This window comes from Phalacrocorax carbo, chromosome 2, assembly GCF_963921805.1.
Source record: "Phalacrocorax carbo chromosome 2, bPhaCar2.1, whole genome shotgun sequence".
NCBI classification, from domain to species: domain Eukaryota; kingdom Metazoa; phylum Chordata; class Aves; order Suliformes; family Phalacrocoracidae; genus Phalacrocorax; species Phalacrocorax carbo.
The window spans coordinates 538,806-563,240 of record NC_087514.1 but is presented as its reverse complement, the minus strand read 5'-3'; the positions used below and the strand labels follow the sequence as shown (position 1 = coordinate 563,240).

At 73.7% G+C, this 24,435-nt stretch overlaps 3 protein-coding genes across 4 annotated transcripts; 1 reads left to right on the top strand and 2 right to left on the bottom strand.

The window, feature by feature from the left end:
- The first annotated feature begins 273 nt into the window (after positions 1 to 273).
- Positions 274 to 13,763, top strand: OPLAH (5-oxoprolinase, ATP-hydrolysing). Its single transcript, XM_064441913.1, has 26 exons — positions 274 to 578; positions 1,607 to 1,798; positions 2,180 to 2,294; positions 2,384 to 2,507; positions 2,602 to 2,797; positions 3,559 to 3,724; positions 3,799 to 3,937; positions 4,103 to 4,170; positions 4,242 to 4,504; positions 4,602 to 4,714; positions 5,802 to 5,972; positions 6,064 to 6,201; positions 6,625 to 6,763; positions 6,866 to 6,978; positions 7,858 to 8,009; positions 8,142 to 8,302; positions 8,388 to 8,489; positions 8,573 to 8,747; positions 9,783 to 9,967; positions 10,048 to 10,179; positions 10,292 to 10,426; positions 11,296 to 11,445; positions 12,235 to 12,392; positions 12,480 to 12,640; positions 12,721 to 12,818; positions 12,901 to 13,763. Exons 1-26 carry the CDS (start codon positions 405 to 407, stop codon positions 13,051 to 13,053), a joined length of 3,873 nt encoding a protein of 1,290 aa, XP_064297983.1. The 5' UTR covers positions 274 to 404; the 3' UTR covers positions 13,054 to 13,763.
- A 612-nt stretch (positions 13,764 to 14,375) lies between these two features.
- On the bottom strand, positions 14,376 to 22,727 carry LOC135311811 (sphingomyelin phosphodiesterase 5-like). 2 transcript variants are annotated; one of them, XM_064441911.1, is made up of 9 exons: positions 22,304 to 22,727; positions 21,258 to 21,829; positions 16,533 to 17,551; positions 16,383 to 16,455; positions 16,153 to 16,293; positions 15,967 to 16,056; positions 15,775 to 15,838; positions 14,780 to 14,933; positions 14,376 to 14,694 (listed from the first exon to the last, which is right to left on the bottom strand). In XM_064441911.1, exons 2-9 carry the CDS (start codon positions 21,283 to 21,285, stop codon positions 14,599 to 14,601), a joined length of 1,665 nt encoding a protein of 554 aa, XP_064297981.1. In that variant the 5' UTR covers positions 21,286 to 21,829; positions 22,304 to 22,727; the 3' UTR covers positions 14,376 to 14,598. The 2 variants fall into 2 exon arrangements, with proteins under 2 accessions (XP_064297981.1, XP_064297982.1); XM_064441912.1 differs by lacking the exon at positions 21,258 to 21,829.
- Positions 22,728 to 23,404: 677 nt separating this feature from the next.
- SPATC1 (spermatogenesis and centriole associated 1) lies at positions 23,405 to 24,393 on the bottom strand. Its single transcript, XM_064445332.1, has 3 exons — positions 24,384 to 24,393; positions 23,885 to 24,024; positions 23,405 to 23,784 (listed from the first exon to the last, which is right to left on the bottom strand). The coding sequence occupies exons 1-3, from the start codon at positions 24,391 to 24,393 to the stop codon at positions 23,461 to 23,463; spliced, it is 474 nt and encodes a 157-aa protein (XP_064301402.1). The 3' UTR covers positions 23,405 to 23,460.
- Positions 24,394 to 24,435: the final 42 nt, after the last annotated feature.

Here is a 24,435-nt window from a genome sequence, read left to right as displayed (position 1 = left end):
TTACAGGGCCCCCGCGGCCTACAGCTCCCGGCGTGCACCGCGCCCCCGCGGCCTGCAGCGCCCCCGCGGCTTACAGGGCCCTCGCGGCCTACAGCTCCCGGCGTGCACCGCGCCCCCGCGGCCTGCAGCGCCCGGCGGCCTACAGCTCCCGGCGTGCACCGCGCGGGAAGGGGGCCGGCCGCGCCGCCTGCTGATTGGCCACGCCTTCCCCGCCCCGTGCTCGAGGCCACGCCCACTGGGCGGTGCGCCCACGCCGAGGCCACGCCCCCCGCGGGGCCGGTGCTCGGTGCGGCGGCGGGAGCGGCGGTTACCGAGCCCGGGCGCGGAGCCCCGACCGAGCCCCACCGGCCCCCACCGGCCGCCTCGAGCCCTCCCCGAGCCCCCCCGACCCCCCCGGTCCCGCCATGGCGGCGGTCCCCGCTCCCGGCGGGTTCCAGTTCGCCATCGATCGCGGCGGCACCTTCACCGACGTCTTCGCCCGCTGCCCCGGCGGCCGCGTCCGCGTCCTCAAGCTGCTCTCCGAGGACCCGGGTTACGGGGACGCCCCCACCGAGGGAATCCGGCGAGTCCTGCAGGAGGTGCGGCCGCCGGAGCACCGGGACCCCCGGGAGCCCCCCGGAACCTCTCCTGGGACCCCACCGGACACCCGCGGGAGCGCCCCCCGGGACCCCCCGGGACACCCCCTGGGCCACCCCCAGGGACCACCCCAGGGAAGCCCCCCGGGATCCTTCCTCGGGACCTCCAGGACTTCCCTGAGACACCACCGGGACCCTCCCGCCGGGACCCCCCCCCGAACACCTCCCGGGATGCTCCCTCGGGACGCATGGAACACTCCCCAAAACACCCCCGGGACACCTCCAGAACCCCCTCCAGGATCCCCCCGGGACCCTCCTCGAGACCACCTCCAGGATCCCCGGGGCAGCCCTATGGGACGCCCCTGGGACCCTCCCCCTGGGACCCCCCCCGGGATCCCTCCTGATCCCTCCCCTGGGACACCCCCGGGACCCTTCCTTGGGACCCCTGGGACACCCCTGGGACCCTGCCGGGACCCTCCCACAGGACGCCCCTGGGAGCCCCCCCAGGACCCCTGGAACACCAGTGAGAGCCTCCCTGAGACCTCCCCTGATACCCCTCCCGAGACCCCACCAAAACCCTCCCTCGGGATGCCCCTCCTGGACCCCCCCTGGCACCCCCCCAATGCCTCCCCTGGGACCTCCCCAGGCCACCCCTGACAACCCTGTGCCCCAGCCCCTTCAGGGCCCCCCAGCGGCCTCTCCGAGGGCTGGGTGGGCTGTGGCAGCCTGGGCTGGGCTGGATCCCCCGGCTGCCGTGTGCAGGGGGGGCACAAGGGTCCACGGTGGGTCTGAGGGTCCACAGTGGGGCCAGGGGTCTGCAGTGCGGCACGAGGGTCCGCTGTGGGGCCAAGGGTCTGCCATGGGGCACCAGGGTCCGCTGTGGGGCTGAGTGTCCGTGGTGGGGCCAAGGGTCGGTGGTGGGTCCAAGGGTCTGCCATGGGGCACAAGAGTCAACGGTGGGGGCTGAGGGTCCGCGGTGGGGCCGTGGGGCTGTGGTGGGGGCTGTGGGGCTGAGGCCGCGGTGCCGGCAGGAGACCGGCGTGGCGGTGCCGCGGGATCAGCCCCTGGACGCCTCCAGCATCGAGTGGATCCGCATGGGCACCACGGTGGCCACCAACGCGCTGCTGGAGCGCCGGGGCGAGCGCCTGGCGCTGCTGGTCACCCGCGGCTTCCGCGACCTCCTCCACATCGGCAACCAGGCCCGACCCCGCATCTTCGACCTGGTGAGGCCCGGCACCGCCGCGGCACCCGCGCCGGCGTGGGGTTGGCTTGGCACGTTCTCGCGACCGGCACCGTCGCGGCTCGGGGCGGCGTGTCCCCGCCTGACCCCCGCCACCCCGGCTCCGTGGGGCCCGGCGCGTCCTCTGCCCGGCGCGGACGTCCTTGGCGGCGGTGGCGGGAAGTCCGCGGGTGCCGCGGTCCCGTGAGCGCCGCTGGGCCCCCGCCACGGCCCCGCGCCAGCCCCGGCCCCGCGCCAGCCCCCGCGCACCGCCCCGGCCGGCCGGGAGCCAGCTGCGGCGAGGCCAGCGCGTCCCCGGGCGGGGCGGCGGGGGGCTCGGTGGCCCCCGCGGTGACGCCCCCGTCCCCCCCCCGCCCCGGCGCAGGAGGTGGCCGTGCCCGAGGTGCTCTACGAGGAGGTGATCGAGGTGGACGAGCGGCTGATCCCGCACCAGCCCGGCTGCCGCCTCCCGGGGACGGAGAGCCTCCCGCTGCTCGAAGGTGAGGACCGCCGCCACAAAGGGGGGGGCGTGGGGCCGGCTGGGACGCCCCCGCCGTGACCCCCCCCGGGACCCCCCGGCTGTCCCCAGGCTCCACCGGGGCGTCCCTGCTGGTGCAGCGGCCGCTGGAGCTGTCGGCGCTGCGGCGGGAGCTGGAGGGGGTGCTGGCCCGCGGCATCCGCAGCCTGGCCGTGCTGCTGCTCCACTCCTACGCGTGAGTCCGGGGGGGGGCTCCTGGGGCGATGGGGAGGGGGCTGCGGCCGTCGTCCCCCCCCGCACCCGACGCCATTCCCGCTCTCCCCCGGCAGCTGGCCCGGCCACGAGGAGCAGGTCGGGGCGCTGGCGCGGGAGCTGGGCTTCCAGCACGTCTCCCTCTCCTCCGCGGTGGCGGGCATGGTGCGGGCGGTGCCGCGTGGCTACACGGCCTGCGCCGACGCCTACCTCACCCCCTGCATCCACCGCTACCTGGAGAGCTTCCGCGCCGGCTTCACCCACCAGCTGCGGGTGAGTGGGGCCGCTGGGACCCCCCTGTGGGCGCCCGTCCCACCGGGATGCCCTGGACGGTGCCCATCCCGCTGGGGCCCCCTGGCAGTGCCTGGCCGCCCGGGACCCCCTCCATGGGCGCCCATCCCACCGGGACTGCCTCCGTGGGTACCCATCCCCCCCGGACCCCACTCCATGGGCGCCCATCTTCCCAGGACCCCCTCCATGGGCACCCCATCCCACCGAGAGCCCCTCCATGGGCGCCCATCTCACCGGGACCCCCTCTATGGGTGCCCATTCCACCAGGCCCTCCCCCCCCCCCCATGGGCGCCTGTCCCCCCCGGACCCCCTCCATGGGTGCCTGTCCCCCCAGGACCCTCCCATGGGTGTCCATCCCACTGGGACCCCCTCCATGGGCGCCTGTCCCCCCCGGACCCCGTCCATGGGCGCCCATCCCACCAGGACCCCCTCCATTGGCACCCATCCCCCCAGGACCCCTTGCATGGACGCCCATCCCCCTGGGACCCCCTGCATCAGTGCCTGTCCCCCCAGGACCCCTTGCATGGGTGCCCATCCCACCGAGAACCCACTCCATGGGTACCCCATCCCACCGGGACCCCCTGGCAGCATCCATCCCACCAGCATCCTCTCACCGACACCCATCCCACTGGGATCCCCCCGTGGCACCCATCCCACCAGGACCCCCATGTGTGCCTGTCCCGGCACCCCTCCCACGGGACCGCCCTCCATGGGCACCCGCCCCACGCGCCCCCCGCCCGCAGGAGGTGCCGGTGCTGTTCATGCGCTCGGACGGGGGGCTCACCCCCATGCAGCACTTCAGCGGCGCCCGCGCCATCCTCTCGGGCCCGGCCGGCGGCGTGGTGGGCTACGCCGTCACCACCTACCGCCGCGAGGACCGGCAGCCCGTCATCGGCTTCGACATGGGAGGTGAGCGGGGCCGGGGCGGGGGTCCCGCCGGGGCGGGGGTGCCGCCAGCGGGGGTGCTGACCGCCGCTCCCCAGGCACCTCGACGGACGTCAGCCGCTACGCCGGCGAGTACGAGCACGTCTTCGAGGCCAGCACCGCCGGCGTCAGCATCCAGGCGCCGCAGCTCGACATCAACACCGTGGCTGCCGGCGGCGGCTCCCGGCTCTTCTTCAGGTGGGGAGGGGTCTCTGGGCACCCGTGGGAGCCCGGGGGGGCTCTGAGCACCCGTGGGTGCCGCGGGCAGGACGCGCTGTGGCTCTGGGGCTCAGTGGAGCCCGGGTCCGGCTCGGCCGCGGCACAGCCGGGACCCCCGCGCTCCCACCGCCCTCTCCCCTCCAGGTCCGGGCTCTTCGTGGTCGGCCCCGAGTCGGCGGGCGCCCACCCGGGCCCAGCCTGCTACCGCAAAGGTGAGCGGGCGCGGTGCCGGCGGCCAGCGCCGCGCCGCGGTGCCGCGCTCACCGTCCCCGTCCCGGCGCAGGGGGTCCGCTGACCGTCACCGACGCCAACCTCTGCCTGGGCCGCCTGCTCCCCGAGTACTTCCCCCGCATCTTCGGGCCGGGCGAGGACCAGCCGCTGTGCCGGGAGGCGGCGGCGCGGGCGTTCCGGGAGCTGGCCGCCCGCATCGACGCCTTCCGCGCCGGCGCCGGCGCCCGCCGGCCGCTCTCGGTGGAGGAGGTGGCCATGGGCTTCGTGCGGGTGGCCAACGAGGCCATGTGCCGGCCCATCCGCGCCCTCACGCAGGTGGGGGGGGCCCCGGGGCGGGGTGGGGGTGCCGCGGGCGCCGGGTGCCGGCGCCGTCACCCCCCACCGGCGTGTGTCCCCCCACCCACCGCCGTAGGCGCGGGGCCACGACACCGCCCGCCACGTGCTGGCCTGTTTCGGGGGCGCGGGGGGGCAGCACGCCTGCGCCATCGCCCGCGCCCTGGGCATGAGCAGGGTCTTCATCCACAAGTAGGTGGATCGGGGGGGGCTCTGAGGGGACCCCCCACCTTTACCGATGGGGGGGCTGGTCCCACCGGGGGGGGCCCGGTGTCCCCCGGGGTGCGGTGCGGTGTTCCGGGCCCCTGGGTAGGTGGTGGGGGGTTGGGGGGGGTCTGGTGTCCCCTCTCCAAAGGTGAATTCGCAGGGTTTGGGGGTGCCCCAGCCACCCAGGCAGATGCATTTGGGGGTGTCTGGGTCCTCCCAGGTGGTACCACTGGGTTTGGGGGTGCCCCAGTCCCCAGGAGGATGCATTGAGCTTCGGGGTGCCCCAGTCCCCAGGGGGTTCCCTTGGGTGTGGGGGTGCCCCTGGGTGCTGGGTTTGGGGGTGCCCCATTCCCCACGTGGTTCCCTTGGGTGTGGGGGTGCCCCTGGGTGTGGGGGTGCCCCATTCCCCAGGCGATTCCCTTGGGTGTGGGGGTGTCCCTGGGTGCTGGGTTTGGGGGTGCCCCATTCCCCAGGTGATTCCCTTGGGTGTGGGGGTGCCCCTGGGTGCTGGGTTTGGGGTGCCCCCTTCCCCAGGCGGCTCCCTTGGGTGTGGGGGTGCCCCATTCCCCAGGCGGCTCCCTTGGGTGTGGGGGTGCCCCTGGGTGCTGGGTTTGGGGGTGCCCCATTCCCCAGGTGATTCCCTTGGGTGTGGGGGTGCCCCTGGGTGCTGGGTTTGGGGTGCTCCCTTCCCCAGGCGGCTCCCTTGGGTGTGGGGGTGCCCCATTCCCCAGGCGGCTCCCTTGGGTGTGGGGGTGCCCCTGGGTGCTGGGTTTGGGGGTGCCCCATTCCCCAGGTGATTCCCTTGGGTGTGGGGGTGCCCCTGGGTGCTGGGTTTGGGGGTGCCCCATTCCCCAGGTGGTTCCCTTGGGTGTGGGGGTGCCCCTGGGTGCTGGGTGTGGGGGTGCCCCACTCCCCAGGCGGCTCCCCTGGGTGTGGGGGTGCCCCCGGGCGCTGGGGCTGGCGTGCCCCGGGCGATGTGGCGGGGGGCCGGGTCCCCGGGGCGGCGGCCGGGCGCGGTGGGGGGCCGGGCCGGGGGGCGCGGGGGCGGCAGCGGCGCGGGTGCCCGTCGCAGGTACAGCGGGGTCCTCTCGGCCTACGGGCTGGCGCTGGCCGACGTGGTGCACGAGGCGGGGTCGCCCTGCGCCCTCCGCTACGAGCCCGCCGCCTTCCCCCGCCTCGACGGGCGCATCGCCGCGCTGGAGCGGGAGTGCCGGGAGGCTCTGCGGGCGCAGGGCTTCGCCGGGTGAGCGCCGGGGGGTCCCGGGGCCGGGGGCGGCCGGGGGTGGGGGGTGGGGGGTCGCCGCGCCGCGGCGGGTGACGGGGCCGCCCCGCAGGGAGCAGATCCGCACGGAGGCTTTCCTGCACCTGCGCTACGAGGGCACCGACTGCGCCCTGATGTGCTCGGCCAAGGGCCACCCGCCCACGCCGCGCTCCTGCCGCGCCGGCGACTTCCACGCCGCGTTCACCAGCCGGTGCGTCCTGGCGCCGCGGTCCCCCCCCCGCTGCCGCGGTCCCCATCCCCGCTGCATCCCGGCACCGTGATCCCCATCCCGGCACCGTGATCCCCATCCCGGCACCGTGATCCCCATCATGCACTGTAATCCCCATCCTGGTTCCATAATCCCATCCTGGCACCATAATCCCCATCCCGGCACCCTAATCCCCACCCCGGCACCATAATCCCCACCCCGGCACCACAATCCCCATCCCGGCACCACAATCCCCATCCCGGCACCACAATCCCCACCCCGGCACCACAATCCCCATCCCAGCTCCGCAGTCCCCATCCCAGCTCCGCAGTCCCCATCCCGGCATGGCCGTGCCGTGCCGGGGGCAGCCGGGGGGGGTCTCCCAGTGCCCCCTCACCGCAGCTGGCGCCCGCCTCTGCCCCGCAGGTACCTGGTGGAGTTCGGCTTCACCATCCCCGACCGCGCCGTGGTGGTGGACGACGTGCGGGTGCGCGGCACGGGCAGCAGCGGCGTCAGCTGCGAGACCCCCCTGCCCCCCAGCGGGAAACCGGCCCGCGTGGAGACGGTGAGGGCAGGGGGTCCCGGGGGGGGGGGTCCCGGTGGGGGGGTGGCGTGGGGACGGGGCGTGACCCGGCGTGGGGCTGGGGGCTCGGGCTGGCTCCCGCAGGTGACGCGGTGCTACTTCGAGGAGGGGTACCTGGAGACGCCGGTGTTCCTGCTGGAGGAGCTGGCCTGCGACCACGCCGTCCCCGGCCCCGCCATCATCATCGACAAGAACAGGTGGGGGGCCGGGGGGGCGGCGGGGACCCCAGTGGCTGGTGGGGACCCGGGGGGCCTGGTGGGGACCCCGGGGGGGCTGGTGGGACCCCAGGGGGGCTGGTGGGAACCCCAGGGGGCTGGTAGGGACATGGGGGATGGTGGGGACCCCAGGGGGGATGGTGGACACCTGCGGGGGTTGGTGGGGACCCCAGGGGCTGGTGGGAACCCCAGCGGCCTGTGGGGACCCCAGGGGGCTGGTGGGAACCCCAGGGGGCTGGTAGGGACATGGGGGATGGTGGGGACCCCGGGGGCCTGGTGGGGACCCCGGGGGGGCTGGTAGGGACATGGGGGATGGTGGGGACCCCGGGGGGCTGGTGGGGACCCCGGGGGGGCTGGTAGGGACATGAGGGATGGTGGGGACCCCGGGGGGCTGGTGGGAACCCCAGGGGGCTGGTAGGGACATGAGGGATGGTGGGGACTCCAGGGGGCTGGTGGGACCCCAGGGAACTGATGGGACCCCGGGGGCTGGTGGGGTCCTGGAGGGATGGGGGGGATCCCAGGGAGACAGTGGGAACCCCAGTGTGCTGGTGGGACCCCAGGGAGCTGTTGGGGAGCCAGTGGGAACCCCACAAAGCTGGTAGGGACCGCAGGGAGTTGGTGGGGACCCCGGAGGTTTGGCAGGGACCCCGGGGGGATGGCAGGGACCCCAAGGAGCCGGTGGGGACCCTGGGGAGCCGGTGGGGAGCCAGTGAGAACCCCACAAAGCAGGTGGGGACCCTGGGGAGCCGGTGGGGAGCCTGTGGGGACCCCAGGGAGCCGGTGGGGACCCTGGGAAGCCAGAAGGACCCCGGGGAGCCCCATGCCCCTCCATGTCCCGGTGCCGCCGCCTGCCTCCCCCAGCACCATCGTGGTGGAGCCGGGCTGCACCGCCAGCCTCACCCGCTTCGGCGACGTCTGCATCGCCGTCGGCTCGGGCCCCCCGCGCCCCCTCGGCCCCCAGCTCGACGCCGTCCAGCTCTCCATCTTCTCCCACCGCTTCATGAGCATCGCAGGTGGGGGGGCTGCCCCCCGGCCGTGCCCGGGGCGGGGGGGCCGCCGGGGGGTCCCGGGAGCGCCCCGGGAGCCAGGAGGAGGGGGCAGGGGGGGTTCCCCATTCCTGAGGGTCTGCCGCGGCCCCCCCGCAGAGCAGATGGGCCGGATCCTGCAGCGGACGGCCATCTCCACCAACATCAAGGAGCGGCTGGACTTCTCGTGCGCGCTCTTCGGGCCGGACGGGGGGCTCGTGTCCAACGCCCCCCACATCCCCGTCCACCTGGGCGCCATGCAGGAGACTGTCCAGTTCCAGGTAGGAGGGGGTGTGTGTCCCCCACCCCGGCACCCCCCCGGGGACCCCCCAGGGACCCGCTCAGCCCTTCCCGGTGCCGCCGCAGATCCGTAACCTCGGTGAGGACCTGCGGGAGGGGGACGTGATCCTGAGCAACCACCCCTGCGCCGGCGGCAGCCACCTGCCCGACCTCACCGTCATCACGCCCGTGAGTGCGGGACGGGGGCGCGGGACCCCCCCCCGGGGCGCGGGACCCCCCCGGGGCGCCGGCTCAGCCCTGGCTCGCCCCAGGTGTTCTGGCCGGGCGTTGCCAGGCCCGTGTTCTTCGTGGCGAGCCGCGGGCACCACGCGGACATCGGGGGCGTCACCCCCGGCTCCATGCCCCCCCACTCCAAGGCCCTGCGGGAGGAGGGGGCCGTCTTCGTCTCCTTCAAGCTGGTGAAGGACGGCGTCTTCCAGGAGGAGGGTGGGTCTGCGTGGGGCGGCGGGGACGCGGCGGGGACCGTGGGGACACGGCGGGGACATCGGTGGTGACATCGGGGGATGGCGGGGACATGGTGGTGACAGTGGGGGCACAGTGGGGATGGCAGGGACATGGTGATGGTGTGAGGGGAACGGCAGGGACGCGGCGGAGACACGGTGGGGACAGCAGGGATGCGGTGGGGACATGGTGGGGACGTGCTGGAGAAGTCAGGGATGTGGTGGGGACACATTGGGGGTGGCAGGGACACGGCAGGGATGCAGTGGGGATGTCAGGGATGCGGTGGGGAGGCGGTGGGGACGGCAGGGACGTGGTGGGGACACGTTGGGGGTGGCAGGGACACGGCAGGGATGCAGTGGGGATGCCAGGGATGCAGTGGGAAGGCGGTGGGGACGGCAGGGACGTGGTGGGGACACGTTGGGGGTGGCAGGGATGCGGTGGGGGATGCGGTGCGGGTGGCAGGGATGCGGTGGGGAAATCAGGGATGTGGTGGGGACACATTGGGGGTGGCAGGGACACGGCAGGGACGCAGTGGGGCTGTCAGGGATGTGGTGGGGATCCGGTGGGGATCCGGTGGGGATCGTGGGGAGTGGTGGGGACATGGTGGGTATGCGGTGGGGATGGCAGGGATGTGGTGGGGACATGTTGTGGGTGGCAGGGACGCAGTGGGGATGTCAGGGGCACGGTGGGGACATGGTGGGGTTGGCAGAAACATGATGGGAACATGGTGGGGATGGCGGGGACGTGGTGGGGATGTCAGGGATGCAGTGGGGATGGCAGGGACGTGGTGGGGACATGTGGGAGGCAGGGATGCATCAGGGATGCAGTGGGGATGCCAGGGATGCGGTGGGGAGGCGGTGGGGACGGCAGGGACGTGGTGGGGACACGTCGGGGGTGGCAGGGATGCGGTGGGGACGGCAGGGACGTGGTGGGGACACGTCGGGGGTGGCAGGGATGCGGTGGGGATGCGGTGCGGGTGGCAGGGACGCGGTGGGGCCGGGCTGACTCGACCCCCCGCAGCGGTGACGGAGGCCCTGATGGCGCCGGGCCGCATCCCGGGCTGCAGCGGGACCCGGAACCTGCGGGACAACCTGTCGGACCTGCGGGCGCAGGTGGCCGCCAACCAGAAGGGCATCCAGCTGGTCACCGAGCTCATCCGCCTCCACGGCCTCCCCGTCGTCCAGGCGTACATGGGCCACATCCAGGTGGGACGCGCCGCCCCCCGGCCCCCCTCCCCGGCCCCCCGCGGCCCCCCGGCCCCGCCGTGACGCCCGCCGCCCCCCAGGCCAACGCCGAGGTGGCCGTGCGGGAGATGCTGAAGGGTTTCGCCGCGCGCTGGGGCACGGCGGTGGAGGCCGAGGACCGCATGGACGACGGCTCGCCCATCCGGCTGCGGGTGCAGGTGGACCCCCAGGAGGTGAGCGGGCGGCCGCGGATGCTGGGGATCCCCGCCCCAGCCCGGGGTGGGGCTCGGGGGAACCCCCCCGGCTGCGGGGGACGGCACACGGGGTCACCCCTCGTCCCCGCAGGGCAGCGCCGTCTTTGACTTCTCGGGCTCGGGGCCGGAGGTGTACGGGAACTGCAACGCCCCCCGCGCCATCACCCTCTCGGCCCTCATCTACTGCCTGCGCTGCATGGTGGGCCAGGACATCCCCCTCAACCAGGTGGGTGCAGGACCCCCGCCTGGGGACCCCCGGCCGCTGCACCCCCTGCTGCAGGACCCTCGGGCTGGGAGACCCTGGCTGCTGCACCCCCCAGCTCCAGGACCCCCCCGTTGGGGGACCCCCGTCTGCAGCACCCCCTGGCTGCAGGACCCCTGGGGCTGTGGAACCCCCTGGGGCTGTGGGACCCACCCCCTGGGCTGTGGGACCCCCGTCTGCTGCACCTCCGGGCTGTGGGACCCTCCAGCTGTGGGACCCCCAGGGCTGGGGCATCCCTGAGCTGCAAGACCCCTTAGGACTGTGGGACCCCCGGGCAGTTGGACCCCTGTCTGCTGCACCCCCTGGCTGCAGGACCTTGGGCCGTGGGACCCCCAAGCTGGGAGACCCCCAGCTGCTGCAGCCCTGGACTTTGGGACCCCCAGGGCTGTGGGACCCCCAGCAGCAGGCCACCCCTGGGCTGTGGGACCCCCTAGGCCTGTGGGACACCCCCAGGGCTGCAGGACCCAGGGCTTTGGGACCCTCTGGGCTCTGGGACCCCCAGGCTGCAGGACACCCTGCGCCCCCCCATCAAGTGGGGCAGAGCCCCCAGAGGAGCCCCGGGTGGGCACTGTGGGGGGAGCTGCCAGCTAGTGCTGGCCCTGGGGGGGCTCAGGGCTATGGGGCAGGGGGGCTGGACTCCCCTCCCCTGGTGTGTGGGGTCCCAGGCCCCTGCTCCCCCTGGGCAGGAAGGTGGGGGGGGCTCAGGGTGCTGCCCCCTAGGGGAGGGAGCCGTGGGTCTGGGGTGGGGGGAACAGAGGGGTGCCTGTGAGGCAGCAGCTGCCCCCCAGTCCCCCAGGTGTGGGGCCAACGGGCCGTCTGCCCCCCCGCCCCAGGGCTGCCTGGCCCCCGTGAGGGTCATCATCCCCAAGGGCTCCATCCTGGACCCCTCGCCCGAGGCCGCCGTGGTGGGGGGCAACGTCCTGACCTCCCAGCGCGTGGTGGACGTCATCTTCAGAGCCTTCGGCGTCTGCGCCGCCTCCCAGGTAGGGGCCGGGGTGACGGGGGGTCCGGGGGGCCTGGGGTCAGGGGGGGTCCCAGGGGTTGGGGGTCTGGAGTGCCGGAGGTCTTGGGGGTCAGGAGTCCCAGGCTGCCAGGCATCAGGGGTCCTGGGGGGTCCTCGGACACTGGGAGTCCGAGGTTCTCAGGGGTCTGGGGTGCTGGGGGTTAGGGGTCCCAGGGGTTGGGGTCCTTGAGTGCTCTGGGGGTCCCAGGTGGTGCAGGTCCCAGGGTGCCAGGGGTCTGCGGTGCTGGGGGTCCCAGGGGTCGGGGGACCCAAGGGTCAGTAGTTCTGGGGGGGGGATCTGGGGTCTGGAGTCCCAGGGTTTGGGGTCCAGGGTGTCAGGGGTCCTGGGGGGTCAGAAGTCCTAGGGTCCTGGGGTGCTGAGTCTTGGGGATCCTGGGGGTCAGGGGCCCTGGGCTGCCAAGAGTCTGGGGTTCCGGGGATTGGGAACCCCAGGGGTCTGGGGTGCTGGGGGGACCTGGGGTGCCAGGGCTCAGGGGTCCCGGGGGTCCTGGGGTGCCAGGACTTGGGGGTCCCAGGGGTCAGGGGCGCCGGGGGGTCCTGGGGTGCCAGGGCTCAGGGGTCCCAGGGGTCAGGGGCGCCGGGGGGTCCTGGGGTGCCAGGACTTGGGGGTCCCAGGGGTCAGGGGCGCCGGGGAGTCCTGGGGTGCCAGGACTTGGGGGTCCCAGCGGTCAGGGGCGCTGGGGGTCAGACTCCCCGGCTGGGGGCGCGGGGGCCCCCCACCGCCCCCCGCCCTCCCGTGTGCCCTCAGGGCTGCATGAACAACGTCACGTTCGGGAACGAGCGCGTGGGGTACTACGAGACGGTGGCGGGGGGCGCGGGGGCCGGCCCGCGCTGGCACGGCCGCAGCGGGGTGCACACCCACATGACCAACACCCGCATCACCGACCCCGAGATCCTGGAGCAGCGGTGGGTGCCGGGGCGCGGGGGGGAGCGCGGGGGGCTGCCGGGGCCCCCCCGGGACCGACCCCATCCCCCGTGTCCTCCCGCCGCCAGGTACCCCGTGGTCCTGCAGCGCTTCGAGCTGCGGCGGGGTTCGGGGGGCGCGGGGCGCTGCCGGGGGGGCGACGGCGTCATCCGGGAGCTGCTCTTCCGCGACGACATGGTGCTGTCGGTGCTGAGCGAGCGCCGTGCCGTCCGCCCCTACGGCCTGCAAGGTGAGCGGGGACCCCCGCGGCCCCCCACCGCCACCCCACGGCCCCCCACGCCCCCTGAACCCCCCTGCTCTGCCGCTTAGGGGGCAGCCCCGGCGCCCCGGGGCTCAACCTGCTGCTGCGCCGCGACGGCCGAACCATCAACCTGGGCGCCAAGACCTCGGTGCCGGTGGAGCCGGGGGTGAGCGCCGCGCCAGACGCCCCCCTCCGCGCCCCCCCAGCCCCCCCGCACCCCCTGACGCCCCATCTTCTCCCCGCTGCAGGACGTCTTCCGCCTGCAGACCCCCGGCGGGGGCGGCTTCGGCTCCCCCGGGGACGGGGGGGACCCCGAGGAGGCCGCGGAGCCGCCGGCGTCCCGGAGCTTCGCCGAGCGCGGGAGCGTCTTCGAGTACCGGCGGGCGCAGGAGGCCGTCTGAGGGTCCCTGCCCCACAGGCTGGCGGCCGTGGGGCAGCCCCGGCCACGGCTACGCATGACCCGTGGGGCAGCCCCCACCTTAGGTACGCACGCCCCGTGGGGCAGTCCCCCAGCCCCAGAGAGGTACACTCTGTGGGGCAGCCCCACGGCTCCTAGATACGCACAGTCTATAGGGCAGCCCCCCCCAACCTCAGATACGCACAGTCCGTGGGGCAGCCCCCCCAGCCCCAATGCACACTCCCCCCTAGTCCCAGCTATGCACACTCTATGGGGCAGCCCCCCTCCCTTCCTAGATACGCACAGTCTATAGGGCAGCCCCCCAACTCCCAACACGCACATTCCGAGGGGAAGCCCCCCCAAACCCAGCTATGCACACTCCGTGGGGCAGCCCACACAACCCCAGCTATGCACACCCCAAGGGGCATCCCCCCCCATCTCCACGACCCCCACCCCGGGGCAGAGAGGACCCGAGGGTCACCCCACCGTGGGGCAGGGCTCAGGCTCCGCATTGGGGCAGCCGCTCCTCCCGTGGGCTCCAACGCTTCTGCCTCACAGACCCATGCTTGGGGCTCGGCCCCTTCGGCCGGGGGGTGGGGGGCGGGGGGACCCCTGCCCTGCACCCCCCAGGTGAAGGGGCTGAGCCCTGGGCATGGGGGGTCTCCCCCCACCCTCCCCCAGCGCAGTGCCTTCCAATAAACGAGCCGCCGGGCCCTTTCTGCGTGGCCGTGTGTGGGGGGGGCTGGCCAGGGGTCCCCAAGGGTCCCTGCCACCAGCTCCTGGGGTCCCCGCTGTGCCATTGCCCCCCCGCCTCGGTTTGGGGGCTGCAGTGGGGCTGGGACAGGGTCGGGGCACGTGTGGGGCTGGGCCTGGCTCCTGGAGTGCTGCGCCTGCACAGGGACCTGGGGACCCCCATGTGCCCACCCCAGCTGCAGCGCCCAGTGAATGCCCCGTGCGGCACCCTGCACCCCATGGGATGCCCCATGCAGCGCCCCATGCAGCACCCAGCGCCCCATGCAGCACCCAGTGACCCAGAGGGCGAGGGGGGCTCTGGGATGGGGGGGGCGCGTGGTGTGGCCCAGGGGCTGTGGGGTGTGCTGGGGTGCCCTCCCTGTGTGGGCCATGGGGGGTGCTGGGGGCGGGTGGCGCTGGGTGTCATCGTCCTCGCCCACCTGTGACCATGGGTGGGCTCCACCACCCCCACCCGTACCATGGCCGCAGGGCCTGGGGGCGGTCTGGCCGCCCCATTGCCCTGGAAATGGGGGTGGGGGGCAGCCCTGACACACACCATGGGGCCGGCACCGGCACCGCACCGGCACCACCCGCTGCGCTCGAGGCCTTTATTTCACTCCAGTTGCTAAAACGGCGGCTGGTGCCAGCCCTGCCGGAGCGTGGCACCCAGGGGCTGTGGCGGCGGGCGCAGCCACGCACCGCGGTGGCCCCACGGGACGCCGGCACGCGTGGGCCCCGGGACCCCCCACACGGGGTGCCGGCCCCCCTCACACATCGGTGCCAGCGCTGGCTCTGGTGCCGGGGATGCGCCGGTGGCTCAGGGGGCCACGGGGGCCACCTCGAGCCGCAGGGCCACGGGCAGGTGGTCGGAGCGGGTGGCCAGCTGGGTGATGGCGGAGACCCCCACCACCTCCTGCCGGGGGAGAGGGGCCGTCAGGGCCGGGGTGGGGGGGCGCAGGGGGCACAGGCACCCCTCGCCCCGCCGTGCCGGCACTCACCGTCCGCAGCGGCACGGCCCCGCGGTGCTGCCGGTACAGGATGTAATCCACGCGCCGGCCCTGCCAGGGGCCGGGGGCTGCCGGGTCGGGCTGCCCGCTGGAGAGGATCGGGCCCGCCAGGTACTGCTGCCGCCCCACCGGCTGCGAGAGGGTCCTGCGGAGCGGGGACACCGTGGCATGGGGACATGGTGGCTCAGGGGACCCAGTGGCCCAGGGACATGGGGATGCAGTGACACAGGGTCATGGTGGCACAAGGACATGGTAGCACAGGGACACGGTGGCATGGGGACACGGGGACACACTGACACATGGACATAAGGGCATGAGGACATGGTGGCACAGGGACACGGTGGCACAGGGACATGGTGGCATGGGGACATGGGGACACACTGACACATGGACATAAGGGCATGAGGACATGGTGGCACAGGGACACGGTGGCACAGGGACATGGTGGCATGGGGACACGGGGACACACTGACACATGGACATAAGGGCATGAGGACATGGTGGCACAGGGACACAGTGGCACAGGGACATGGTGGCATGGGGACACGGGGACACACTGACACATGGACATAAGGGCATGAGGACATGGTGGCACAGGGACACGGTGGCACAGGGACATGGTGGCATGGGGACACGGGGACACACTGACACATGGACATAAGGGCATGAGGACATGGTGGCACAGGGACACGGTGGCACAGGGACACGGTGGCATGGGGACATGGGGACACACTGACACATGGACATAAGGGCATGAGGACATGGTGGCACAGGGACACGGTGGCATGGGGACGCAGTGGCACAGGGCTGGAGGCACCCCGCCGCCGGTGTCACCCCCTCCCCGGGCAGGTGCTTGGGCTGGAGCATCTCCCCTCCCATGCCCTGGGGCTGCGGGTGGCCTTTCCCACAAGACCCCAGGCTGTCCCCCTCCATGTCCTCCCTGTCCCCTCCCATGTGTCCCCTCATGTCCCCCATGTCCCTGTCACCTCTTCAGCTTCTCTGGGGTGGACACGGGCTCCTCGTAGATCTTCAGGTAGTTGAGCAGGGTCCCTGCGCCCATGGGGACGGGGACAGGCAGGGTGGTCAGCGGGACCCCCGCCACATCCCCCCCTGGGGCTGGGGACAAGGGTGCCCCGGGGAGGGACCAGGGAGGGGGCGGGGGGGGACACCAGTCCCACCTATGGCCCAGGGCGCGTCCTGCCCGGGCCCCTGGCGGCAGGGGTCCCGGTACACCTCGAAGAGCTGGTGCCTCTGGTTGAGCTCGTCACCTGCGGGGAGGGGGACGCATCTGCTCCGTCACCCCCCCGACACCAGACACACCCCCCCCCGTGTGTGTGTGTGTGTCCCCCCGGTCACCCCCAGACCTCGGGAGCAGTTGTCGAAGTTGAGGTCGCCGCAGAAGACGTCGAAGGCCACCACGTCCCCGCGCTCCTCCTGCGCGTCCCGGAATTGCTCCAGCCACCGCAGCCCCAGCGTCAGCTGCATGTCCCGGATGGCGGCATCGGCTGCGGTAGCGGGGGGACACGGCGTCACCCCCCCCAACCCCGGCACCGCCGGGACCCCCACCCCGCTCGGCGGCGGGTGCCCCCCTCACCTGCGGGCGCCTGGAGGTGGGTGCAGCCGATGTAACCCACGACCCTCCGCCCCTGCGCCGAGCCCAGCAGCACCTGGTGGGGACGCGGCACCCTCAGCGCGGTGACCCCGGCAGGGGCAGGCAGCGCCGTGCCCGCCGCCCGCGGCTCACCTGCACGGCCAGCACGCCCTTGGCGGCCAGGGCGTCCTCGCGGGCGCCGTTGGGGAAGGCCTGGTAACGCGCCGCCAGCAGCGGGTAGCGGCTGGCCACGAAGAGCCCGCTGTCGAGCAGCTTCAGGCGGCCGCCCCGCAGCCCCCGGGCGCCCACCTCGGAGAGGACGTGCGGGAAGGTGCCCCCCAGCTGCCGGCGCAGGCTGGCGGCGGCGCCCGCCTCGAACACCTCCTGCAGGCAGATGAAGTCGGCGTCCGGCGGGAAACGCTCGGACAACACGGCCGGCGCGGGCTCGGCCGCCTCCACCGGCGGGGGCCCGGCCGCCTCCTCCGGCATCTCCACCGCCACGCTGGCGGGGCGCTGCCACGCGGTGGAGAGGGTCCCGCCATAGCCGTTGGCCTCGCCGCCCCACGGCTCGACCAGGCTGGCGTGGTTGCCGCGGCGTCCCGGCGGCGCCGGGGCCAGGCGGCCGGCGATGTAGTTGGCGCGCTGCGGCGTCTGCCCCAGGTTGCTGAACTTGGCCAGGCCGCTGGGCAGCAGGCAGACGTTGGCGCTGACGAAGGTGAAGGTCCGGCGCTGCCGCAGGTCCCACGGCTCCGCCGGCGCCGTGCCCGCCGTGTACTGGTAGACGAAGGGCCGCCGCGCCGCCTGCACCGGCAGCCACAGCAGCAGCCCCAGCACGGCCAAGGGCAGCGAGAGCAGCGCCAGGGCGACGTACGCCAGCCCGGCCAGCGCCTGCCTGGTGCAGCCGCGGCACCGTCCGCACCGCCTCTGCCGCTGCCCGCTCTGCTCCGCCGTCGTCGTCCGCAGGTCGAGGAGGCCGTTGATGGCCCAGGAGCTGGGGGCCAGCAGCCCCAAGGCCAGGCTGTCCAGGGCCGCCAGTGCCCGGTTGGGGAAGGGGGACACCGGCAGCAGCATGGCCGGGGGCGTATGGGGCGCCGGGGGGTCGGGCAGGGGTCTGAGAGGGAGCGCGACGTCCCCCTGCTCCTGCCCGGCGCCTCCGGTGCAGCCGGCGCGACCTGCGGGAGAGAGACCTCGGCTCAGGGGTGGCGGGGACGGTGCGGCGGGAGCGGGACGTCCCCCCGCTCCCAGCCGCCACCGTGGGAACTTCCCGCGGCCGGGACCATCCCACGCGTCCCTGGCTCCGCCGGGAGCGGAGCAAAAGCACTGCAGGGTGCGGGCTGGGGGGGGTGGGGGTGGCACGGCTGAATCGGGGCTGCCGGCCCCCCTCCCCGTCCCGGCGGGCTCCCCGTGGGGTCCCCAGCACCCCCAAAGCCACGCCCGGCAGGTACAGCCCAGTGGCCCCGGCACCGGCCGCCCTCGCCCCCCCCCCCCCCCGCGCTGGCTCCTGTCCCCCGCCGGGACCCCGCTCACCTGCCCGCCGGGGTCGGGGGGGCTCCGGGGCTGCCGTCCCCCGCGCCGCCGTCCCCGGGAGCCCCGCCGGCGCGGCACACGACTGAGCCGCGGCCAGGTCAGCCCCGGCGAGGCCGGGACCGGCCGGCCTGGCCCGACGGGTTCCCCGGCGCCTCCGTGCCCCACGGCCGTGCCGCGGGCCGGGAACCGGCTCCTCGGCCGACACCTCCCGCGTCCTGCCCCTCACCCGGGGCCGGTGACTCCCGCCTGACTCGGCCGGACTCTGCCGCCGCACGCCACCGGCAGCCCGGCGTCCTGCCCTCCCGCACCCGCTCCCAGCGTGGGATGGGGCTGCTGGGGTCACCGGGGTCACTGGGGGTGCTGGGAACGGTGGGGTCGCTGGGGACACTGGGGGTGCTGGGAACGGTGGGGTCACTGGGGCTGCTGGGACACTGGGGTCACTGGGGACGGTGGGGACAGGACACATGGGGGTCACTGGGGTCACTGGAGATACTGGAGTCACTGGGGTCACTGGTCAAATGGGGGTCACTGGGGAGGCTGGGGTCACTGGACACTCGAGGGTCACTGGGGAGGCTGGGGTCACTGGACACTCGGGGGTCACTGGGGAGGCTGGGGTCACTGGACACTCGGGGGTCACTGGGCACAGGGTCAACAGGACCAAGTGTAGCCTGATGAAGTCTGCTGATGACACCAAGCTGAGTGGGGAAGCAGACACACCAGCAGGGAGAGCTGCTCTGCAGGGAGATCTGGATAGGCTGGAAGAGTGGGCCAGCAAGAACCTTCTGAAGTTCAACAAGGACAAGTGTGAGATCATGCATCTGGGAAAACATAATCCAGGAGTGCAGCACAGCCTGGGACCCACCTGGCTGGAGAGCAGCTCTGTGGGGAGGGACCTGGGGGTCCTGGTGGGGGGGAGCTCAACATGACTGAAGAGTGTGCTGCTGCGGCCAAGAAGGCCAATAGGATGCTGGGCTGCATCAAAAAGGGCATCACCAGCAGAGAGAAAGGGGTCATCATCCCGCTCTACTCAGCGCTGGTCAGGCCACACCTGGAGCACTGTGTGCAGTTCTGGTCCCCGCTGTACAAAAAGGATGTGGCCAGGCTGGAAGGGGCCCAGAGAAGGGCCACCAGGATGATCAAAGGACTGGGAAGCTGCCGTACGAGGATGGGCTGGGAGAGCTGGGTTTGTTCAGCCTTGAGAAAAGGAGGCTCAGAGGGGATCTCATCACCACGTACCAGTACTTAAGGGGCAGCTACAAAGGAGACGGAGACTCCCTTTTTACACGGAGTCCCACGGAGAGGACAAGGGGGATGGACACAAGTTGCTCTTGGGGAGATTCCGATGGGACACCAGAGGGAAATTTTTCCCAGTGAGGACAGTCACCACTGGAATAATCTCCCCAGGGAAGGGGTTGGCTCAGCCACGTTGGACACCTTCAAGAGTCACCAGGACAGGGTGCTGGGCCATCTTGTCTAGACTGGGCTCTTCCCAGAAAGGTTGGACTAGATGATACTGAGGTCCCTTCCAGCCTGGGATTATGGGATTCTGTGACACACGGGGGTCACTGGGAATGCTGGGGACACTGGGTTCACTGGACATATGGGGGTCACTGGGGATGCTGGGGTCACTGGGGATGCTGGGGACACTGGAGTCTCTGGGGACACTGGGCTCACTGGGGACACTGGGCTCACTGGGAATGCTGGGGACACTGGAGTCGCTGGGGTGACTGGGGCACAGGGGTCACTGGGGTCACTGGGGGCATTGGGGACAGTGGAGGTACTGGAGTCACTGGGGTCACTGGGAATACAGGGGTCACTGAAGATGCTGGCGACACTGGGGTCGCTGGGCTCACCCCGGTCACTAGGGGTGCTGCCATGGTGGGCCTCGGGGTGCCCGCCTCCCAGGGTCCTGCGCTGCCCCCGGCCGTGGGGCTGCCCCCCACTCGCCCCCGGCTGTGGCTGCTCCAGCTCCGGCCCATCCCGAGGCACCAGCCACGGCACGGGGATCCCAGTGGGGCCGGGCTGGTCAGCGGCGTCCCAGGCCCTGCAGCGGGGCCTCGGCTCTGTGCCCTGTCCCACCATGGGGGTCCCTCGGGCAGGACCTCTGGGGTCCCCCCACTCCGGGCCACGGCCGTGGGGCAGGATGCCCACCACGCCAGGCACCTGGTCCTGCTCCGCGGCGGGAGCCCGGCACGTCGCTCTGCCCCACAGCGCCGTGGGCGGCACGTGCGGCACCGGGTGACTCAGACCAGATCCCGGCACCTCCCGGCTGCTCGGGCACCCCCGACTCCCACGGGAAGGCAATTTACCGTCACGGGAGCGTGAGTGTGCGGGGCCCGGCTGGGAGTGGCACCTCCGGCACAGCGGCAATGGGACCGTGCCGGGGTCCCCGCGTCCCCCCCGGCCCTCACGCGGAGGGGGTCGGCGCAGGCGGCTGCTGTGGGCATCGATGCCACTGCACTGGCGGGGTCTGCCCTGGTAGCGGCGGGCAGCAGGAGCTGCCCCATGGTGCAGGCAGCGGGCAGGAGGTGTGGGCAGCAGGCAGGAGGTGCCAGCAGCGGGCAGGAGGTGCAGGCTGAGGGCAGGAGGTGTGGGCAGCAGGCAGGAGGTGTGGGCAGCAGGCAGGAGGTGCAGGCAGTGGGCATTGTTCTCGCAGGTGCTGTGGGCATCGTGCCCATGGTGCTGCCAGCAGGCAGCAGCATTGCACCTGCAGTGCTGGCAGCAGCTGCAAGCATTGCCCCACGGCACAGGCATTGCCCCACGGCACAGGCAGCAGCAGCAGGTGTTGCCCCATGGCGCGGGAAGCGGCAGTGGATGTTGCCCCACGGCACAGGCATTGCCCCACAGCGCAGGCAGCAGCAGCAGGTGTTGCCCCATGGTGCTGGAAGCGGCAGTGGACGTTGCCCCACGGCACAGGCAGCAGCAGCAGGTGTTGCCCCACAGCGCAGGCATTGCCCCGCGTTGCTGGCAGCTTTGCCGCCGCACGCAGGACCCCGAGTGCCGTGTTTGCCCAGCAGCCGGCCCCGGGGGGTGCGGCGGCCGAGCCCTCCCTGCTGCTGGGCGCTGCCTGTGCCGCGCTGCCCAGCACCTCCGGCCCAGCCCTGCCCTCGGCGGTGGCCTTCGGTGGCCGGGGGGCGAGCGGCACCGTGCCCCGGTGCTGTCGGTGCGGCTCCCCTCCCCGAGGGCCAGGCAGTCCCCGAGCTGCCCGCGCCGGCTCCCTGCCCGCGCCGGCTCCCTGCCCGCGCTGGCTCCCTGCCTGTGCCATCCCACCACCGCCGCCTGCGCCGCTCCCTGTGGCCACGCCACATCCCCCGTCCCCGGGAGCGTGGCGGGGGGGGGGGCCCAGCTCACCTCTGTGCCCCGCGGCGCTGGGGGCCATCACCAACGGCACCCACACCTCCGCCTCTCCGGAGGGGGCCGTCACCGCCGTCACCTCAATGCCACCGTCCGCTCGGGGCCACCGCGTGCTGGGCTCGCCGCAGGCTCGGCGCGCCGCTGCCGGCACCGGGAGCTCAACAGGTCACGACCTGCTCGCTGCCGTGCCGGACCGGGCTCCAACCAGCTCTGTCCCCGGCCGTGCCCGGCTGCCAGCCGCCCTGGGCCAGCCGGCCGGCCGCATTCCTGCCGTGGGTGCGTGGCAAACACCTCCTGCCACTGCCGGCCCCGGCAGCCCCTGCCTCCCACCTCTGCGCCGCCGGTGCCGTGCCACCGGCTGCGTGCCGGCGCGCCGCAGGCCGGGGAGCGTGTGGGCAAGGGTCGGGCAGCGGCGGCGGGCAGGGCAACCGGCGGCAGCCGCCGAGCTGCTGGCGCTGCACCTTGCCCGGTGAACACCCATGACTGGTTTTCCCAGGGCTGTAACCCCTTGTCTGCCGCGTCCTGCCGGCGCAGCCCGGGGGCGCGCCAGGGCCCTGCCAGGGCTGTGGCTGCGAGGGTGAGGAGGGGAGGGTCGAGCGAGGAAGCACCTGGGAGGGATCACAGCCGCCTCCGCCGGTGCCGCGGGGCCGAGCCACCCTGCCTGAAGCCACCGCGGTGCTGCCGGGCCATGGCATGGGGGGGCAGGCCCCCAGGTCCCACAGCCCTCCCCCGCAGCAGCTCCCACCCCTCTGCCGAGTGCCGTCACCCACGCCGCGCTCCCCCACCGCCATTACCCTCCGGCTGTGCCGGTGCCAGCGGGGGGGGTGGCAGGGCGCTCCCCACCACCCTCCTTCCCCCAGCAGCATCGCCGGCATCTCCCACCCCGGGGAGGGCAAACGCCGCAGCCCCAGCTCCGCCATGGCAGCGGTGCCAGCAGCACAGGGCTGCGCACGGCGGGGCAGGAGCGGAATGACCCCCCCTTCGTCCCCTCGCCTTGCGCAGACCCCAGCATGGGGGTCCAGACCACCCCCCCTTCCACCTACCTGGGTGCTGGCGTGTGCACCCGCGCGTGGGGCACCGTCTCGCGCGGTCAAGTCCTGCGCGTCAGGGCAGGTGGTTCCCCGTAGCCAACCCCGAGCTGATCCGTTTCCTGCTGCCGCTTCCCCTTCCCGCCACCGGCAGTTCCCCTCCACCACCTCGCGCCGGTTTGACCCCTTCCGCACCCCCGGCCGGGGCCCTCCGCCGGCGCCCCGGCACCCCCCGGCACGCCCCGGCACGAGGGTCCCCGCCGGCCATGGGGGGATCCCCGCCAAGGCCCTGAGCCGGCTACGCCATGGGGTGGGGGGGATGCCGGGGGCAGACCCTGGGCAGGGGCAGGAGGGGTCGAGGGTCAAACGCCTCGGGGCTGCGCCCCATCCTGGCGCCACATGTGTCGCCGGTGCCGATTTCCAGCTCTCACTTCCGCATCCAACCGCAACCGAAAGGAAAACGTGGCCTTGACCGCAGCGTGACCTCCCCCATCGCGGCACGGCTGCCTGTGCCGCTGCCCACGGACCTGCGCGCCGCTGCCGGCGCCCCGGCGCTGCTGGGGGTGTCCCCGAGCAGGGGCGGCGGCGGTGACGGTCGCACTCGTGGTGCCACGGCAAGGGCGAGGCTGCTGGAGCGGGTTTATTGCACGGCGCGGGGCTCCGGCTGCTGGTGGCACGGCCGGTGCGGGAGCGGGTGCCGGTGCGGGAGCGGGTGCCGGTGCGGGAGCGGGTGCCGGTGCGGGAGCGGGTGCTGGTGCGGGAGCAGGTGCCGGTGCGGGAGCAGGTGCCGGTGCGGGAGCAGGTGCCGGTGCGGGAGCGGGTGCTGGTGCGGGAGCGGGTGCTGGTGCGGGAGCAGGTGCCGGTGCGGGAGCGGGTGCCGGTGCGGGAGCGGGTGCTGGTGCGGGAGCGGGTGCCGGTGCGGGAGCAGGTGCCGGTGCGGGAGCGGGTGCCGGTGCGGGAGCGGGTGCTGGTGCGGGAGCGGGTGCTGGTGCGGGAGCAGGTGCCGGTGCGGGAGCGGGTGCCGGTGCGGGAGCGGGTGCTGGTGCGGGAGCGGGTGCTGGTGCGGGAGCAGGTGCCGGTGCGGGAGCGGGTGCCGGTGCGGGAGCGGGTGCCGGTGCGGGAGCGGGTGCCGGTGCGGGAGCGGGTGCCGGTGCAGGGTCAGGCCCAGCCGCTCACCAGAGGAAGAGGGGCTGCCCGTCCTCCCGCGCCAGCTCCTGCAGGCACTCGAGCAGCACCATCGCGTCCGGCTGCATCGCCGGCGGCAGCGCCTCGGCCACCGCACGGCGCAGGAGGGCCAGGCTGTGGCGGGCGCGGGCGCCGGGGCCGGCCGGCTCCGGCAGGATGCCGTAGGTGTTGACGAGGGACTCGGCGAAGGCCGGGTGCACCGCGGGGCTGTAGCCCAGCACCCGCAGCCGCCCCATCAAGCCGACGTAGCGCCGGGCCGCGGCGGCACACTGCTGCTCGTCGAAGGCCCCCGGCACGGTGCCGAGGGCGGTCTGCGGGGAGACACGGGGCAGCGTCAGCCCCCCAGCACCCATGGGGGGTTTAGGGGGCTGTGGCCGCGGCAACATGCCCGGCTCGGCCGCACCAGCCTACCGCCATGATCTTCTCCGGGATGTTGGCGACGGTGAAGCCGTAGAGCCGGGCGCGGTCGGGGAAGACGCTGGCGAGGATGCGGCGGTCCAGCTGGAAGGCGATCTCACCCACCAGCTGCTCCCACGCCGGCTGCGGGTCGTCTGCGGGAGACGCCGGCGTCGGGCGCCTACCACTGCCCCGGGAGGGGCCCCCCACGCCGCCGCCCCACCGATGTCCCCCGTGCCCCACACCGCCCCAGGGCTGGGCCCCGGCGCTGCTCCCCGGTGCCGCGACCCCTCTGGGGGTTTGTGGGGCCAGCACGCCGGTTTAGCCAGGCAGAGGTGCCGGTTTTGCAGGACACACAAACCCACGTGCCAGCTTTGCCCGGGGGCGCCGGCGCGCCCGCTACGAGCAGCGGTTTTGCCCGCGCAGAGGCCACGGGGTGCCCAGGGAGGTTGCCCCCCCGGCCTTCCCGTGCGTCCCCCGCTACGGGAGCCACTCACCGGGGCCCTCGCCGTACCCCAGGCCATGGTGCGGGGAGTAGCGGGGGGCGGCGGGGGTGCCGTGCCCGG

What these genes read in the sequence shown, in the direction of transcription:
- OPLAH (XM_064441913.1), top strand. Translation starts at nt 405, where the DNA reads ATGGCGGCGGTCCCCGCTCCCGGCGGGTTCCAGTTCGCCATCGATCGC. An exon ending in ATCATCATCGACAAGAACAG is followed by an intron (nt 6,979 to 7,857) that starts GTGGGGGGCCGG and finishes TGCCTCCCCCAG; the next exon opens with CACCATCGTGGTGGAGCCGG. An exon ending in CGGCGTCTTCCAGGAGGAGG is followed by an intron (nt 8,748 to 9,782) that starts GTGGGTCTGCGT and finishes GACCCCCCGCAG; the next exon opens with CGGTGACGGAGGCCCTGATG.
- SPATC1 (XM_064445332.1), bottom strand. An exon ending in TCCCGGAGAAGATCATGGCG is followed by an intron (nt 23,785 to 23,884) that starts GTAGGCTGGTGC and finishes GTCTCCCCGCAG; the next exon opens with ACCGCCCTCGGCACCGTGCC.
- LOC135311811 (XM_064441911.1), bottom strand. Translation starts at nt 21,285, where the DNA reads ATGGCCCCCAGCGCCGCGGGGCACAGAG. An exon ending in ACCCCAGAGAAGCTGAAGAG is followed by an intron (nt 14,934 to 15,774) that starts GTGACAGGGACA and finishes CCCGCTCCGCAG; the next exon opens with GACCCTCTCGCAGCCGGTGG. An exon ending in GGGCCGTGCCGCTGCGGACG is followed by an intron (nt 14,695 to 14,779) that starts GTGAGTGCCGGC and finishes CTCCCCCGGCAG; the next exon opens with GAGGTGGTGGGGGTCTCCGC.